The sequence below is a fragment of the Lepeophtheirus salmonis genome, chromosome 14 (assembly GCF_016086655.4).
Source record: "Lepeophtheirus salmonis chromosome 14, UVic_Lsal_1.4, whole genome shotgun sequence".
Classification (NCBI taxonomy): Eukaryota; Metazoa; Arthropoda; class Copepoda; order Siphonostomatoida; family Caligidae; genus Lepeophtheirus; species Lepeophtheirus salmonis.
This window is the reverse complement of record NC_052144.2, coordinates 11,508,559-11,523,924: the sequence shown is the minus strand read 5'-3', so window position 1 is coordinate 11,523,924 and position 15,366 is coordinate 11,508,559. Positions and strand designations below refer to the sequence as shown.

General features: G+C 29.7%; 1 protein-coding gene across 1 annotated transcript; it reads left to right on the top strand.

The window, feature by feature from the left end:
• Positions 1–15,006: 15,006 nt before the first annotated feature.
• Positions 15,007–15,366, top strand: LOC121129407 (cuticle protein 19.8-like). The gene has a single exon (XM_040725129.1). The coding sequence runs from the start codon at positions 15,007–15,009 to the stop codon at positions 15,364–15,366; it is 360 nt and encodes a 119-aa protein (XP_040581063.1).

The following is a 15,366-nucleotide window of genomic DNA, read 5'->3' as shown; positions in this document are numbered from 1 at the left end:
TTTTGTTGCTTGACTTACTTTAAGAATTGATGATGATCATTATTTGGATATTTAAAGGTATTTAATGCATATCCTATGCTTTAAAAAAAACCATTTCATTCCGAAATAACAGAGAAATTATGGTTCTGAAAGAATTTTATCCTAAATAGCTTATTTTTTTTGTAAGGATAAATGCATTTAGTGGCATCTTGTATCTATGATATAAAAAGAAATTGAAAAGTTTATTATGAAACAGTTTTTGTTAAATATAAGTATGTCAAACAAAATATTTCACTTTTGAAAAGCCCTTGCATATTGATATATTTATAGAGAAACTGCGCCACAGAAATTTTCTGCAATCAAGAAACAAAACCATAACTTTAATAACTTTTTTATAAGAAATTATAATTAAAAATGTGAAGGAAAAAAAATTAGTAATCAATCTTAATTATTAATATGGTTGCTCCAACCTCTATTATGGCATCCGCAACTGATTGTAACTTGGTGTATATTTCCACAATATAATTTTTAAACTCAACATATGACTCTTCAAGTTATTAGGGACTTTTTTGCAACGCTCAAGCCTTAAGGCCTTCATAGATCTTCCTTGATCTTGGCATCCAGGGAATTGAGAAATGTTTCACCTCACTTTAAATCATTTCATTTATTTTCTGCCTCCCTTTTGACTCCATTCACATTCTCTTGGCCTCCCTGATTTTTTTAACTGTCCTCAAGGGCACGCCAAAAATGTTTAAAATTTTTTTTGGATCAAGATCGGTGTCGAGAAGATTCAAAACCCTTTGTCCTTTTTATTCCTATTCACTCATTTTTATTCAATGTTGATCAAATTAAAACAATGCCTATGGAAAACAGCACATGAATAAAAACATTACTTGAAATATCACCTGAAACCTAAATTAGTGCAAAAAAAATAATTATGACAAGGAAAATACTCTGTAGATAGAATATCCTCACTACTTTCAATTCTTTTTGGGGGGATTTTGTCAATACTCTTACGGAAAATAAATGATCTACAACCATTGATAAAGAAATAATATTATATAATGAAAAACTCGGATTACGATTGCAATGTGTATTAAATGTAAAAAGTATTGTACAACAATAAATAGGATCACCTCACAATTTAAAAAAAAATGAAAGTGTCAAGATATTTTGTGTCCTATGCTATCAATGTATTCAGAGAAACCCTGAAAGAGTAATCCCGCGAACACGAGCAAAATATGAAAATGTTTTACATTTCTCAATGTTATACTTTGGCAAGAACTATTCAGAAAATTGAAATAGAAAAAATATTTTATTAATTATTGAATGTGTATTCTAATGAAAAATAGAATATCCTAACAAAATACTAAATTGAAAATAGAACTTAAGGAAAATATAATATTTTTTAGATACACGTTTAAAATTTTAGTTTTTATAAAAAGCACTAAGCTGCAAAAGTTGTTTAAAATAGTTAAAATAAACTAATTTAAGTTAAAGTAATTGACAAGTTTTGATGTTTTTAAATTTAAGTGTTGCGCATATATAGGCGACAAATTACGATTGCAAAATGCAACGTCACAGAGTGAAGAGAGTGCAAACAATTACATTTTCTTGTGGTTAATTTAATTTGTTATATATACAATTACTAGAGAGGGTTACTTGGTGTAGATAGGCAAAGGAGAGAGCGGGGCATCACACCGGCAACAGTCAAAATAATTGGAGGAAAATTTATTCAGAAAATAGTTCTATACAAATAATTATTCTAATATACTAATACTTATTATGAGAAGGTTTTTTGTAGTCGAGAAAAGTCCTGATGATTTTAATTATACTGATCTTGCTATAATAATAACAATGGAGTTGGAAATTGACTATATATTATACAATATATACTAATAACACCATATAAATCCGGTTAAGTAAGGTAATCCGCAAATGTTCATCATAGCAACTCCCCCCCTCTTCTCCCAACAAATACTCTTACGTCTCTTGTAACGTTTGATGAAAAAATAAGAAACAAATGAAATTAATTGAAAAATTATTCAGGTAATGACATATATTTCGTTCCACGCCAATTTTTATTTATATGCAATCTCTAGAATAATTTTTACTAACTTTATTTCATTTACAAACCTAATATTTAATAGAGGTTTATTTTTTTTACGTATGTAGTTATTCGTACATTTGTTTTTTGAAACGCCGATGACCTTTTGTGATTTTGAACTCAACACCCCATCAAGTCTCTTTAAGCGGCTAAAAACGGGTTTGAGTGTAAACTCCCTTATATGACTCCCCCCTCCCTTACAAAAATCAACACCCCCTTCTAGTCAGCTTCAAATGGGGTACCCATGCAAAATTTCAGCCTCCTAGGTTGAACACTGTGGGCACTTATAATTTTTTTTATGTTCGGCTCTACAGTCATAGATCTATTTAAGTTTTTTTAGGTGCTCCCAGGAGTAACTGGTGTGACAAAGAGTTGTATTTGTTTTAAAAATAAGGTGTTTAATAACCCCTTTATTCGATATTTTCATGAAAATATTTTGATACAAAACTTCTTACGCACACATTTAACAATATGTTTCTTTAAAAAAAAACTCAAGTATAACGCACGATGTCTATATAAAAACAGGAACACAAACACCTCTTCGATTCATCTGACGATGGGTAACTTAATCTACTTTGTGTTTTAAATTGAATAATTACATTGTAGGATATTATATTAGGATTTTTTTTTCTTTGTTATGGATTTAATTATATATTTTATGGAAGATATAATGATTAAAAATGAAGGTTTTATTTACTATGTTACATTAACAGCTTATGATTGAACGTCTTATGATTTTCTTCAATTCTAAAGTAATCTGGAGTTTTTAATTGGTGTAACCGTACTGAAATATAATTAAAAATATAAGAAAAAACATAAAAAAATAAACATTCTTATAAAATAAAAAATTAAATGAAAAAAATCTAAAAGCTAACTAACAACTTTTTTAAGTCGGGTGAGTTTCCTTTTGGGAACTCAACGTTAAAAAACAGGATATTCTAAATACATGGCTATTTTGGAGAAGGACTAATCGCTACAACTATAAAAGGGGACGTAACTTAATGAAATGTCAATCAGTAAAGAATTGACGTATCAATCAAAATGGTTGGAAAATTCCTCATAGTTTGCCTTGCCATCACATGTGCCTTAGCTGAACCACTGTTCCACCACCCTCCACCAACCACTGTATACTCCACCACCACCCTATCCTCCACCACCACCCTCCACCTACCACTGTTCCACCACCAACTCCACCAACCACTACTCCACCACCACCCTCCACCTCCTCCACCACCACCAGCATACAAGCCTTACGATGTTCAGTTTTGAATTTCCCTCGCTCCTCCACCACTTTATAATTATTATTTATTTGTGAAATAAATACTTAAAAAAATATTTTACCCCATTTTTGTTACATAAACTATTTGGAAAAATAATGATGCCTACAGCTACTAGAGGTTGCTGTCCTGAATCAGGTATGAATCTGGTGTTGATATCGCTGCTGATGAACTTGCTGAGAATTGTGCCATTGCTGGAACAAACATTTCGGTCGAGCGTTGTTCTTCCCGATGGTCGAATCAAGACTGTCACTTACACCGTTGAAGGAGACAGCGGATTCCTTGCTGATGTTCAGTTTGAGGCTGCTCCTGCCCCAGCTGATGATTTTGCTGCTGCTCCCGCTCCATACCCAAAATATTATCCTTATTCTGCTTAAGTTGTTGTTGTGATAGTTTATAATTATTATTTATTTGTGAAATAAATACTTAAAAAAATATTTTACTGCTTCATTTTTGTTACATAAACTATTTGATTGAAAAATAATGATGGAATAAACTCCCACTCTTTAAATTTCAACTATTTTTACAAAGATGTAATCTAGAGGTTGCCGTTTCAGGTATTGCTGTGGTTGTTAATTGGCAAAATTGGTGTTTTCTTTCTTTAATTTGGATTTTGGAACAAATATTTCGGTCGAGCGTCATTTTGTCCCTTTTAGATTGAAATGATGTTATACAACTACTTCCTACTTTAGAAAACGAATATATGCACTCAAAAAATTCAGAATTAAAAAATTGTAGCAAAAATGCCTTAAGGCAAATACAAATAGGTTTTTTTACGTCGAGTAAAAGATGGTTTAAATACACTATACTGTCCGGGGAAAAAAATAATGGGAACACTATAAAAATGTTTAACTACTAGACAAATATAATTTCCTCTCGACTTCCAATAATGAAAAAATTGATGCAATTATTTTAAAAACAACAAATTAAGTCTTTAAATTAGGTATAATAAATGAAAGCAACCTTAATCCAAATTTACCTAATGCTAATCTTTACACCAATGCTTTATTGAAAATTAAAGCTCTTTTTAAATAAATATTTCAAAATATTTTGATAATATAATTTAAAACCTTTTTTTTTGATAAGTTCATCAAATGATGTTGATTTTCTTTTCAAATAAAGAATATTCAAAAAACCAGTAATAATTTGAACATTATTCCAAAATTCAAAATATACCCTCTAATAGGAAAAAAAAATATTTGTGCTGTGTTATCAAAATATTAATACAGCCGATAACAGAGTCACTGCACAATACGGGTAGAACTTGACAATACTAAAATATAAAATATTATCAATTAACACTTGAGACAAACTAACAGTAAAAACAATGGACCAATTTGGAGAACAAGCCTTAAAAAGGCAGAAACCCGTCTTATCCGTAAGAATATATATATGCACACAACTTCCTCGACAAAGTATGTATGGATCCAAGGGAACTCCTTTCGGTGATCAAACAATGTAGACCTTATTTGCAAGACATTGGATCATAATGGGGCCGTATTTTAAATACTGTGGCTCCCTGTTTTGGTCTTAATGAGCTTTTAAATTTTAATGCACCTACTAAGAAGTAAAGATGAGTGTGCCAAGGAAAACGACGTAACTTGAGCTAGTATAAATTGGCAACTTAGTCGATACTTAGCAAAAAAAAACGAGATGCCCCTTTGTTTTACTTTTATTTAAAAGTGGCTCTTGTTGTTGAAATGATTGATTGTATGATCAGTGAAAAGTAGTATTGGAACTCAGAGAAATGAATAGTCGAGCAGCAACAACTTCGACAAAAAAAGAAAACCTGAAAATTGAATTTATTATTTTCCATGTCCCAGGTATAATCCATGCTGTTAAAAATATACTCTTGTCTATTCCATCTAGGCGGAAAGAGTGTGCACTCTAGTTAATGGATACCCTAGCAATAGACTTTCCCAGTCAAAGATTACAGGTCCATGAAGAGTTAATGTATGTATCTTTTTTGATTTTCTATTATTTTAATTTTTATATTTCTTATTTGTTTCATATTTCAGTCTTTTAATTTTGAGATGTACATATTTCCCTTGCTTTCGTTATCCTTGTTCCGGATCTAAGATAATGCTTATCATTTCATGCTACAACCCTGGTTGATGTTGGAGGTGGGGGGAGTAAAAAAAATAATGACTGATACACTGGTCACTTTTTCAAAGTATTTTCTGAGTTAAATAACAAATAATAATAACAATGTGTATTATTTTGTATTTTATTGTATCAAAACATCCACTACATTGAGTTTTATTCATATTTTCGTACAGGATTTTAATATCTATTTTAAAACTATTAATATTGTTTCATTATTATTAAACGAAGTATATTATTTTATATTTATATATGTACAAGTATACAGCTCTTACTCATCTACGTAAGTAATAGTCACCTTTGACTAACTATTATTCTAATCAAATAAAGAATTTTATATATCGTGCACGAAAAAATACCCTGGTGAAAATTGCCTATGGAAAATTCCATGGAGGAAAATTGCCAGTTAGAAAAATTGCCCGTATATTGTTCAAACTTAATTATGTAAAATCACACATTATAAATTCACTAAATATTATTCATTTACTGTTTATCTATTTTTAAAAGATTTATCATATTATTTGCATTTATGTTAGATCTTTCAAAATTATTATAAGAAATTTACAATATCATTTTATGTAGGATGTTATAAAATATCAATATTTTTTTAAATAAAATTATATTATTTTATTTACCATTTACTCAGAGGATTAAATAAATTATTGCCAACAGGAATCAGCCAGATACTTTAATCTTTCAAAAAAGAAAACCAAAAAAATAATTAAAAATTGAGTGTACCCATTACAAAATGAAAGAAAAACAATTTTTGATATGATTATTGAAATAAAATGAATGTTATTTACATGTAACATAGCATCTATAAGAAAAAAGAGTTAAATTGCGTAAAAAGAAATAAACAGAAAAAATGCGGTTTTCAATCTGCAAACAGATGGTTATTTTTTTTTTCTTTAATTGGAAGGTCTCCTTGGATGTATTGGCCGTGTTTATTACCAATTTCACACTTCCCCCAGGCTAATCTGAGGGTAAAAGGTATTCCACTATAATTTAAGAGGAATAATATATTTGGTTAAATAATAGTATGAGCCTGTCCGTTAGTAATTCCTTTGCAAGAAATTAAATTAATAGTGTTCACATTTCTCGAAGTCAAAGGATGCAAAAAATAGTTGACTTTGATGGAATTTGAATAATGTCAAAAAGTTAACTTACTCCTAACTTGCCTTGTCACAAAAGTGAAGATCGCTTAATACATACACCAAGTACATCTTCTCGTGTGCCTCTTTGTTCAACTGAAAGTATTTGTCCCTACCTAATGAAATTACTTTACTTCCAAATGAATAAGTATCCTGCATAATATCTTTAAGCGTTCAATCAAAGATTCAATGGAATGCTTATGGGCCATAGGTACTTTAAAATGTAAACAAAGTAAAATACACTTTTTCGAATTAATTCTACAATGTATGTATATGGCTTTATTGATCAAATTTAATTCTGTTCGATGTTGATTGGAATCTGTTCGACCACCTTTCATAAGATTTGCTGAAACCTAGACGAATCAACTGGTTAATGCAATCTTTCCTTCACTTCTAATGTTTAATAGTATTTAGTATGTTTTACAAAAATGTTACAACCTGAAAAAACTGCACAACTGAAGGAGGAGGAGAAAGATTTATAAGTTTTTTGTTATTATTTATAAGATATATTAAAGCAACTATCAGTAGAATCCGGCATTTCCCAATGTAGCTAGGTGAAGACTAAAAAACAGATTATACTTTTGTATTAATTTTCAACTTTAACTTTTTTTTTTAACTTTTGATTTCAGAAACAATACTTAATATTCGATGCTTCATGCACACGCCTGCAATATGTTATTAATACGACTGCATTATTATATATTATATCAAAATATGCACCCTCTAATTTATTTTCAAATATATTGACAGACAATTGTTACTGTAGGAGCATAAGTAGAGATATATGGGGATATATGTTCAAATTTTGAGGTTCTTTTTGTATTTTATAAAACGGCATTTCGATATAAGTCAGGCTTAATCATATTTTATCTGGGTTAGACAAAAGTTCAGAGTGTAACTTTTTTTTCAGTCGTAAGACCAATAACAGAGTAATTTGGTTAAAAAAGGAAAAACATAATATATGCTGACGATGTGAAATAAAACATTTTTGCAATTCATTTGTAGCCAAGCACCATTCAGAAAATTTAAATTAAAAAATTATGTTTTTAGTTCTTAGTTAAATTAAAAAATACTTAAAAATGAGACTTATAAATATACTATAATTATTTACATTTTTGACTGAAAAGTTGAAGAATACACTTTCGTCCAAAAGTGCTCCGGTACTGAAGTTATTGAAAAATAGTTCATAAAAATTAGTTTAGCTTGAAATAACTTACAAGTTATGCTGTTGTTGTTGTTGTTTTTTAAATGAAGGTGTATCTCATATGTGAGAGACACGGTACGTTAGTCACTTAAATAGGAGTTAAGTCTTCGAGAAAAAGGGTTATTCTTCCTTGATTATTAAATCATTTTATGGAAGGTATATAATTTCTTATGCTTGTCCTTAGACCGAATTTTTTTATATTTGGCACTGCTTTCATTGATTCAATCTTTTTATGTATATATTTTAGCTAGTTAATTTAATCATATCATTTACAGACAAAAATAATCATCTATAACGTAATGTAGTGGTTGGGGGAGATGGTGGTGAAGCAGTTGTAGGTGGAGGTTGGTGAGATAGGGTTTGTAGTAAACTGTTGCAGAAGGAGGATGTCCAGGCTTGTCTGCCAATGCACAAGTAATACTATAATAAGGAGTAATAAGTTGCATTCTATATGTAAAAAATTACAGAAATAAAAATGCGAAAAGATGCATTATGAAATATTTTATTTTTAGATATTCAACTGCACATTGAGTGAATATGTATGTTGCACAAAATATTTCTAAATATTGGGAGTTAATTTTTTCATTTTTTGTGCACAAAATGTGTTAATAATTAGTTGAAATAAAATAGAATAATAGAAATATAAGTATCTCGCCTATTTTTTTATTTTTTTTATTTGAATGAAAACCTATTTCTTCATAGGATTATTGGTGTGAATTAAATGAAAAAAGATGCTTGCAAAATTATTATCATCAAAGTTAATTTTTTTAATGCTTGTAAGTCATAAAATATTTCAAATGAAACGGTTATTTTTTCATTAGAATCATAATATTTTAAAGGTGTAAAAATTTTAAATTTAAATGTGGAGAGATCTTATTTATAACACTATATTAAGATTTGAAACTTGAATTATTTGAATGTTTAAATAAAATTTTCTCGGACAAGAACATTTTCATAGTTGATCAATTCCACAACTGCCCGAACGACAGCTGGGTTGCAGAAAAAAAAAGATACAAGTGGTCTAACATTCCAAATATTCGGCCCAAAAAATGGTCCTTAATGTCGTGGCCTCTGATGGAGAGAGGATGCCTCCGTTTTTTTTCTAGGCAGGACAGAAACTCGACAAGGAGGCATACTATAAAGTGCTTAGGTCCACCCTCTTGCAACGGTCGAAGAAAAACTACCAAGATTTTGCCTATGTATGGACTCATGACGGTACCCCCTCTCCCACGTCTGCCAAGTACTAAAAGTTATACGCAGATAACAGGACTAGATTATGGTCCATAGAGATAGTGCCCCTTTCCTCAGCAGATTTGAACCCAGTGGACTTTTCCATATGGGGCAATTTGAAGAGGGGAACCAACAGAAACACACATCCAAATAGGACTCACTGAAGTCCTATTTAGTAGTTGTATGGAATAACTTGTTAGAGGAGTTTGCCATCAACTCCTACATGGACTTCAGGCGACGATATTGGCTTTGATTGATAATGAAGGTGCCAATATTGAGTTTTGGAAAAACCTTTTCTACATGTTTTGTTAAGATTGTTTTTTTGAAAATATTTGATTATTGATATATTTCTAAATCCATCTCTTGAGTCCAGCTTTTGCTGTCCTACTGAATATTCTGCTCCAGCTCCTGTACCATTCCCAGAATATTACCCTTATCCCGCTAAGGTTATTACTGTTATACTTTCTAAACATTAATAGAAATAAATACTTCTAAAATATTTTATTACTTAACTTACGTTAAGAATTGATGATGATTATTCTTTTGAAATCAAAAGATATTATATCCAAATCCTATAATTTGAAAATTACTAAACTATCAGGAGTTATTTTGAATTTTATAAGAAATGGGTTATTTTTTGGAAAGGAGAAAAATATATTGTTACATTCTTTATTTAAGAAATTATAAAAATATATATTAAGAAGTGCCTTTTTGTATGTACTTAACTGCATATTAAGTTAATATGTAGGTATCAACATAGATTATAAATAAAACATATTTCTTACATTTATTGAAGATGGATAAGTTACTTCTTTTCAAATCTAACATCTTTCAAATTTTTCTAAATATTAAAATAACTATTTTCAGTTTTAGTGTAAATAATGATAAAAAATTAATAAAGATAATTATAAAATGATATTTTAGGAGTATATCGTCCTGCTTTTTGTTGAATATTTGTTTTTTTGTACCCTAAGATTTCTTTTTGGGTATTTGATGAAAGACGATGCAAACAAAATTTCATCTATCAAAGATAACTTTTTAAAATTTGTGAGCCATAGTCTAATTTTAAATTAAACTTTTCCCCTGTAATTATAAAATTTGAAAGAGCTTGATAGGGCATAATTTGAAAATACGTTGGGAAGTTGGATTTGACTTTTTTACAAAAACAAACAGTTTTTTCCAATTCTGCTATTTGGATTATCAATCAGAAACTCTAATGCTAAAGAAAAAAATATTCAATAAACTATGTCACTTTAAATAGTAAGGTTCTTATTGCTGATAAACTTTTAAAGTGGAAAAACTATGGGAGAGTTAAAGCAAATATTTACAGATCAATGTCTAAAAGGAAATCAATTTGTCAAAGACTTCGATGAATTCAATCATCCAGAAAGATCAAGAGGTAGTTTCCCTCAAGTTTCATGACAGTCAAAAAATTCACAGATAAAGCATTTTGAAACAAGTTGAAATTTATTAGAATTTTGCACTCAGAGAGGGTCTGCTGTCTTTTTGGATAAGAAGAAATGGGACCTGAATAAAAAAATCACCCAACAAAAAGACCATACCTCGGCCACTTTATCAAGGTAAGTCTCTTTAGACAGCTAACAGCTAAACACAAAAACGTAAAGTTAACTCAATTGTTCTTTTTTTAAGACTTTGTAAATAAAATAGCATTAAATAGGAAAACATCACCACTTCTTCTGGTCTACGAAAATGGTTCCCATCATTTCATGATTTAAAGTAGAAAATATTAAAAATATGTTAATAGTCATTTTTCCTTTAATTTGGGCAAAATATATTAAAATCAGAGTTTTTGAAACAAAATTATGGGCTTTTATAAAATAACCTGTGCCATTCAATTTTAAAGATGGATTTTTTAAACTATACGTTAGTTAATCTCTATTTCATAGATTTAGCTTTGTTATGCTTGATCGACTATAGATTAATAAATGAAATCTACAGCAGATTTGGATAAGTATATATTTTTGTCTTTTCCCAAATTAAAATAATTTTGTAAAATATTATATTGATAAGGTCGTTTTTGTATTAGAAACGTATAAAAACAGTCTGAATTATTTTGAAGAAATTAGATTCTTAATTCACAACCAAAATCTGATTTAGACTAATTTCCACAAAAAAATAGTGTTTTTTAGAAATAAACGAGAATTATAATTCCAAAAACATCAAAAGTTTAACCATGCATTAAAATAATTTGCTTTATTGTGATAAAAAAGGGTAATGTCTCTTACATTCAGAAAATGTTTGTTTTTCTTGAAATAATTGAACCAATTTACATAATTTGTTTGATATACTTGATTAATAAATAAATATAAACTTTATACTTTGATAACTAAACAATTTATTGATAAAATACCAAAATGGCCTTTATTTGAAAAAAAAAAGTATGTCTGAAAATATTTACTTCAATTCTTCTTGTATTGTATGCATTTTCTTCTTTAAGTATTCCCTATTATCAAATTAACTTAAAATTAACTGTCAATGATAAACACGTGAATAAGTTTTTTTGCTGCAATATGTAACCAAATTTATTTAAATAATTAAGAAAAATAAATTATAAAATCAATGAAATCTATAAAAAACATGATACATCAGAATATTGCCAATAGTGCTTGATACGCATATATTTTTCATTTTTCAGATGATTAAAGCAACACTACGTTGTTGCATAAAATAGGAAATAAGAAATACATGCCCATATCGAGGAAAAAATCGTTCCTATAACTATATAAGTACAATTTAACTTATGAATCGTCAATCAGTAACAAATTAAAGTATTAATCAAAATGGTTGGAAAATTCTTAATTATATGCCTTGCTGTCACTTGTGCCTTGGCTGACAAGCCCGTACCTCCTCCATACATACTAATCTCCTATGACCCCTATTCTTCTTTACCTCCCCCTTCCACAACTCCGTCACCGCCTCCACCTACCACTGCTCCGCCATCACCTCCACCAACCACTAGTCAACCACCAACAGTATACAAATCGTACGGACCTTATCCTCCTCCACCACCTACTCCTCCACTACCAGCCAACTATGCCTACAGCTACGCTGTCCTCGATGATGAATCCGGTGTTGATATCGCTGCTGATGAACTTGCTGAGAATGGTGCCATTACTGGATCTTACAAGGTTGTTCTTCCCGATGGTCGCATCAAGACTGTCACTTACACTGTTGAAGGGGACAGTGGATTCGTAGCTGATGTTCAGTTTGAGACAACTCCTGCCCTTGTTGGAGATGCTGCTGCTGCTCCCGCTCCATACCCCAAATATTATCCTGATCCTGCTTAAGGAATTATGTTAATTTATATTTATTGATTGTATTAATAAAACTGTCAAAACAACAATCTACGATCATATTTACTTAATCCTCCATCATTTATACTTGTATTTGTACGTATCCATACTTGAGACATTCTAAAATTGATTTTTTGGGCCGATCTCGTAAATTTGAAAAGGAAAAATGGATCTTCAATGCAATGCTATGAACATTAAAAAGGCCCAAGTAAATTTGTTAAATAAATGTATTGTTTTTGGAACTTAATTGAGGGTAAAGTGACAAGGAAAAAAAAAGTATTGATCTGTTTAATTTGGCAAGTTATAGACTTTTCTAAAGTATTACGCGTAATATGCCCAAATGACCAACTTTTAATGTCCTTTTTTATTTTAATTATACTTGGTCTTAAAATTTAGAACACATAAAATCTAATCCCGTCTAAATTAAAATTATTTTTCGTAATTAAAACAATAAGTTATATAATCAAATTATCATTATCCGTAGTGGTGTTCCGTGTTACATATTTTTTAGCCCCCTGATATTCATTGTTTCAATGAAAACTAAAATATATAACAGGATAATTATTACAATTTGGTAAGAGAAATTTATATTACATTAGGGCTTATAAAATTTTAAGATAAATATCTTTGAGCATTAAAATGGAACAATTTTAGTGCTATTAGAGGTGTAGATGTCAAATATGACATCATGATTAAGTCTGGCCTGGTCATTTTTTTGGAATTTTATAAAATTACAACATAAAATTTGGTATTGGTTGTAGAGACAGTGATAAATAAAAAACATGAATGTTGACCCTTATATTTTTTTAAATAATACAAGTATCTTCTTGATGAACGCTGGGCTATGTCCCGCACGAGCAAATTCGATGAGGATGATTCTCTGAGTCTCCTACATATTAAGAACTTGTTATGAACTAAAAGTGGCACAACTAACTTAAAGCTAAGGCTCAATCTCTATCTCTAAAATTAAAATAACTAACTTAAATATTTTCCTTATTTTTAAAGATATAGTTAAGGATGGTCCAGAATTACTTGCACAGCCTGCATGAAGGTGAAATTTTGGTTTCCATGTGCTAAGATTGGGATGTGGATGTTTTCTTCCAAATTTTATCATTGTTAAAAAGATTTGACTCTTCAATTTGAGTTCTTTGACAATTTTTTCATTAAAAACTTCATTAGTGCAATAGCAAATAAAAAATCGATGGTGAATCAAACAGAAAAAAGTTCGAATTTCTTACTTATTACCTTTTGTTGTTATTTTTATTAAAGAAATCTTCTTTTACAATATTTATATGGAAAAAAAGTTATTTTTATAAATATCAACAAAAATAGTCAGTCTGTAATTTTGAAGCAAATTAAAAATCTTAGATTTTGACGGATTATACTACCAAATAGAACTTTCATATTTTTTAAAAAAGGACGAGAAATGTTTTTCAAGAAATATATAAAAATCAAGAGATAATTTAGCTGGTAATATAGAAATAAAATTAAAAGACAAAACTCTTTACTGTCACCATTTATTAATTTTTTTATAAGAAAGTTGATCTTACTATTGAAGTTAATTAATTAAGTTTAATAATAAATAAATTAAAATGTCAAAGTTAAGATTGTCATAACTCCTTTTCTTAGTAAACAAAAATGATATCAAGAAACGTGAGACTTTCTTCAGTATACTATGATGTAGTCATCTTCAATTGAGTAGTTTAGTTAATCCTTGTTCTTAAAAGAAATGATGAAACATAATTATGAAAAAATAATAGTGTTTTTATAGTTTTTTAGGGATCCAAAGAGTATGAATCTAAATAAATATATTGTGAGTGAGAATATTTAATATTGTTGCTGATGAGTAGGCATGGGAAAAAGGATTAGAAAAGATCAGCATTGGAAGTTGTAGGAGGAACAACATTCAAACAATTATCTGAAGAAGGGAATGGTGTATTGGTCCAGTAAACAAGATTATGATCAGGAAGTTAAGTATCCTTAAAATTGTCTTTTCAGAGTATTTAAGAGTAGCTATTGTGCATCAAAAATCCTTTTTGCCCTTATATACGATCTCAATTTAATAAAATAATGTTTTTTTAAATATCTGAGGTCCACATTCGGAACTTTAGAAGCTAAATGTATGGCTGGATTAACCATATTTAAGGATTATCATAAACTTCCTAATGATAGAAAAAGTTTTTCTTTATTCTGTAAATATAGTTCAACAAAATAACTTATTGCTAATGTGTCTTGGCCGTAATTAAAAACATAGAAAACAAACATTCAACTATCTCAAGAAATATAAAGAGTAGTTTTTTTAGTTTTATTTTGGATATGGCCAAACATTTCTAGATCGACAAAACGAGTTACTTTCTTTGCATATTGTATGTCATCAAGGATATAATATTTAATGTGCATAACAACATGCGAATATAAATAAATTGTTCCACGTTCTAATCTGTAGAGTGTATTTTCATTAATGACTTTTTGTTCAAACACATTAGATTTATTTTTATTTTGAAAACAGGTTAAGAGATAGCCCACCTAAAATATGAGAGATCTGAGTTCATTCTTCTAAAAATGCACGTAAAATATGTATATAAAGGATATTGATTAGTAAAAGTATCATCACATTGATTTCTAGACATCAACAATAAACATGTTTGCTAAAATCCTCATCGCTTGCCTTGCCATCAACATTGCATTGGTGGCCAGTGTACCCTCCTACACTTCTTATGCTCCAACACCACCTTCACCTCCTCCTCCACCACCACCAGCAAGCTATGGCTACAACTACGCTGTGGCTGATAATGAATCTGGAGTCAGTGTATCTGCTGATGAACAAGCTGACAATGGAGCCGTTGCTGGATCTTACAGAGTAACTCTTCCTGATGGTCGCATTAAAGTTGTGACTTACACCGTCGAAGGAGACAGTGGATTCATTGCGGATGTTCAATATGAAGAGGCTCCTGCCTCAGCATCTGCTCCTGCTCCAAAATATGCTCCTTATAAGGCTTAA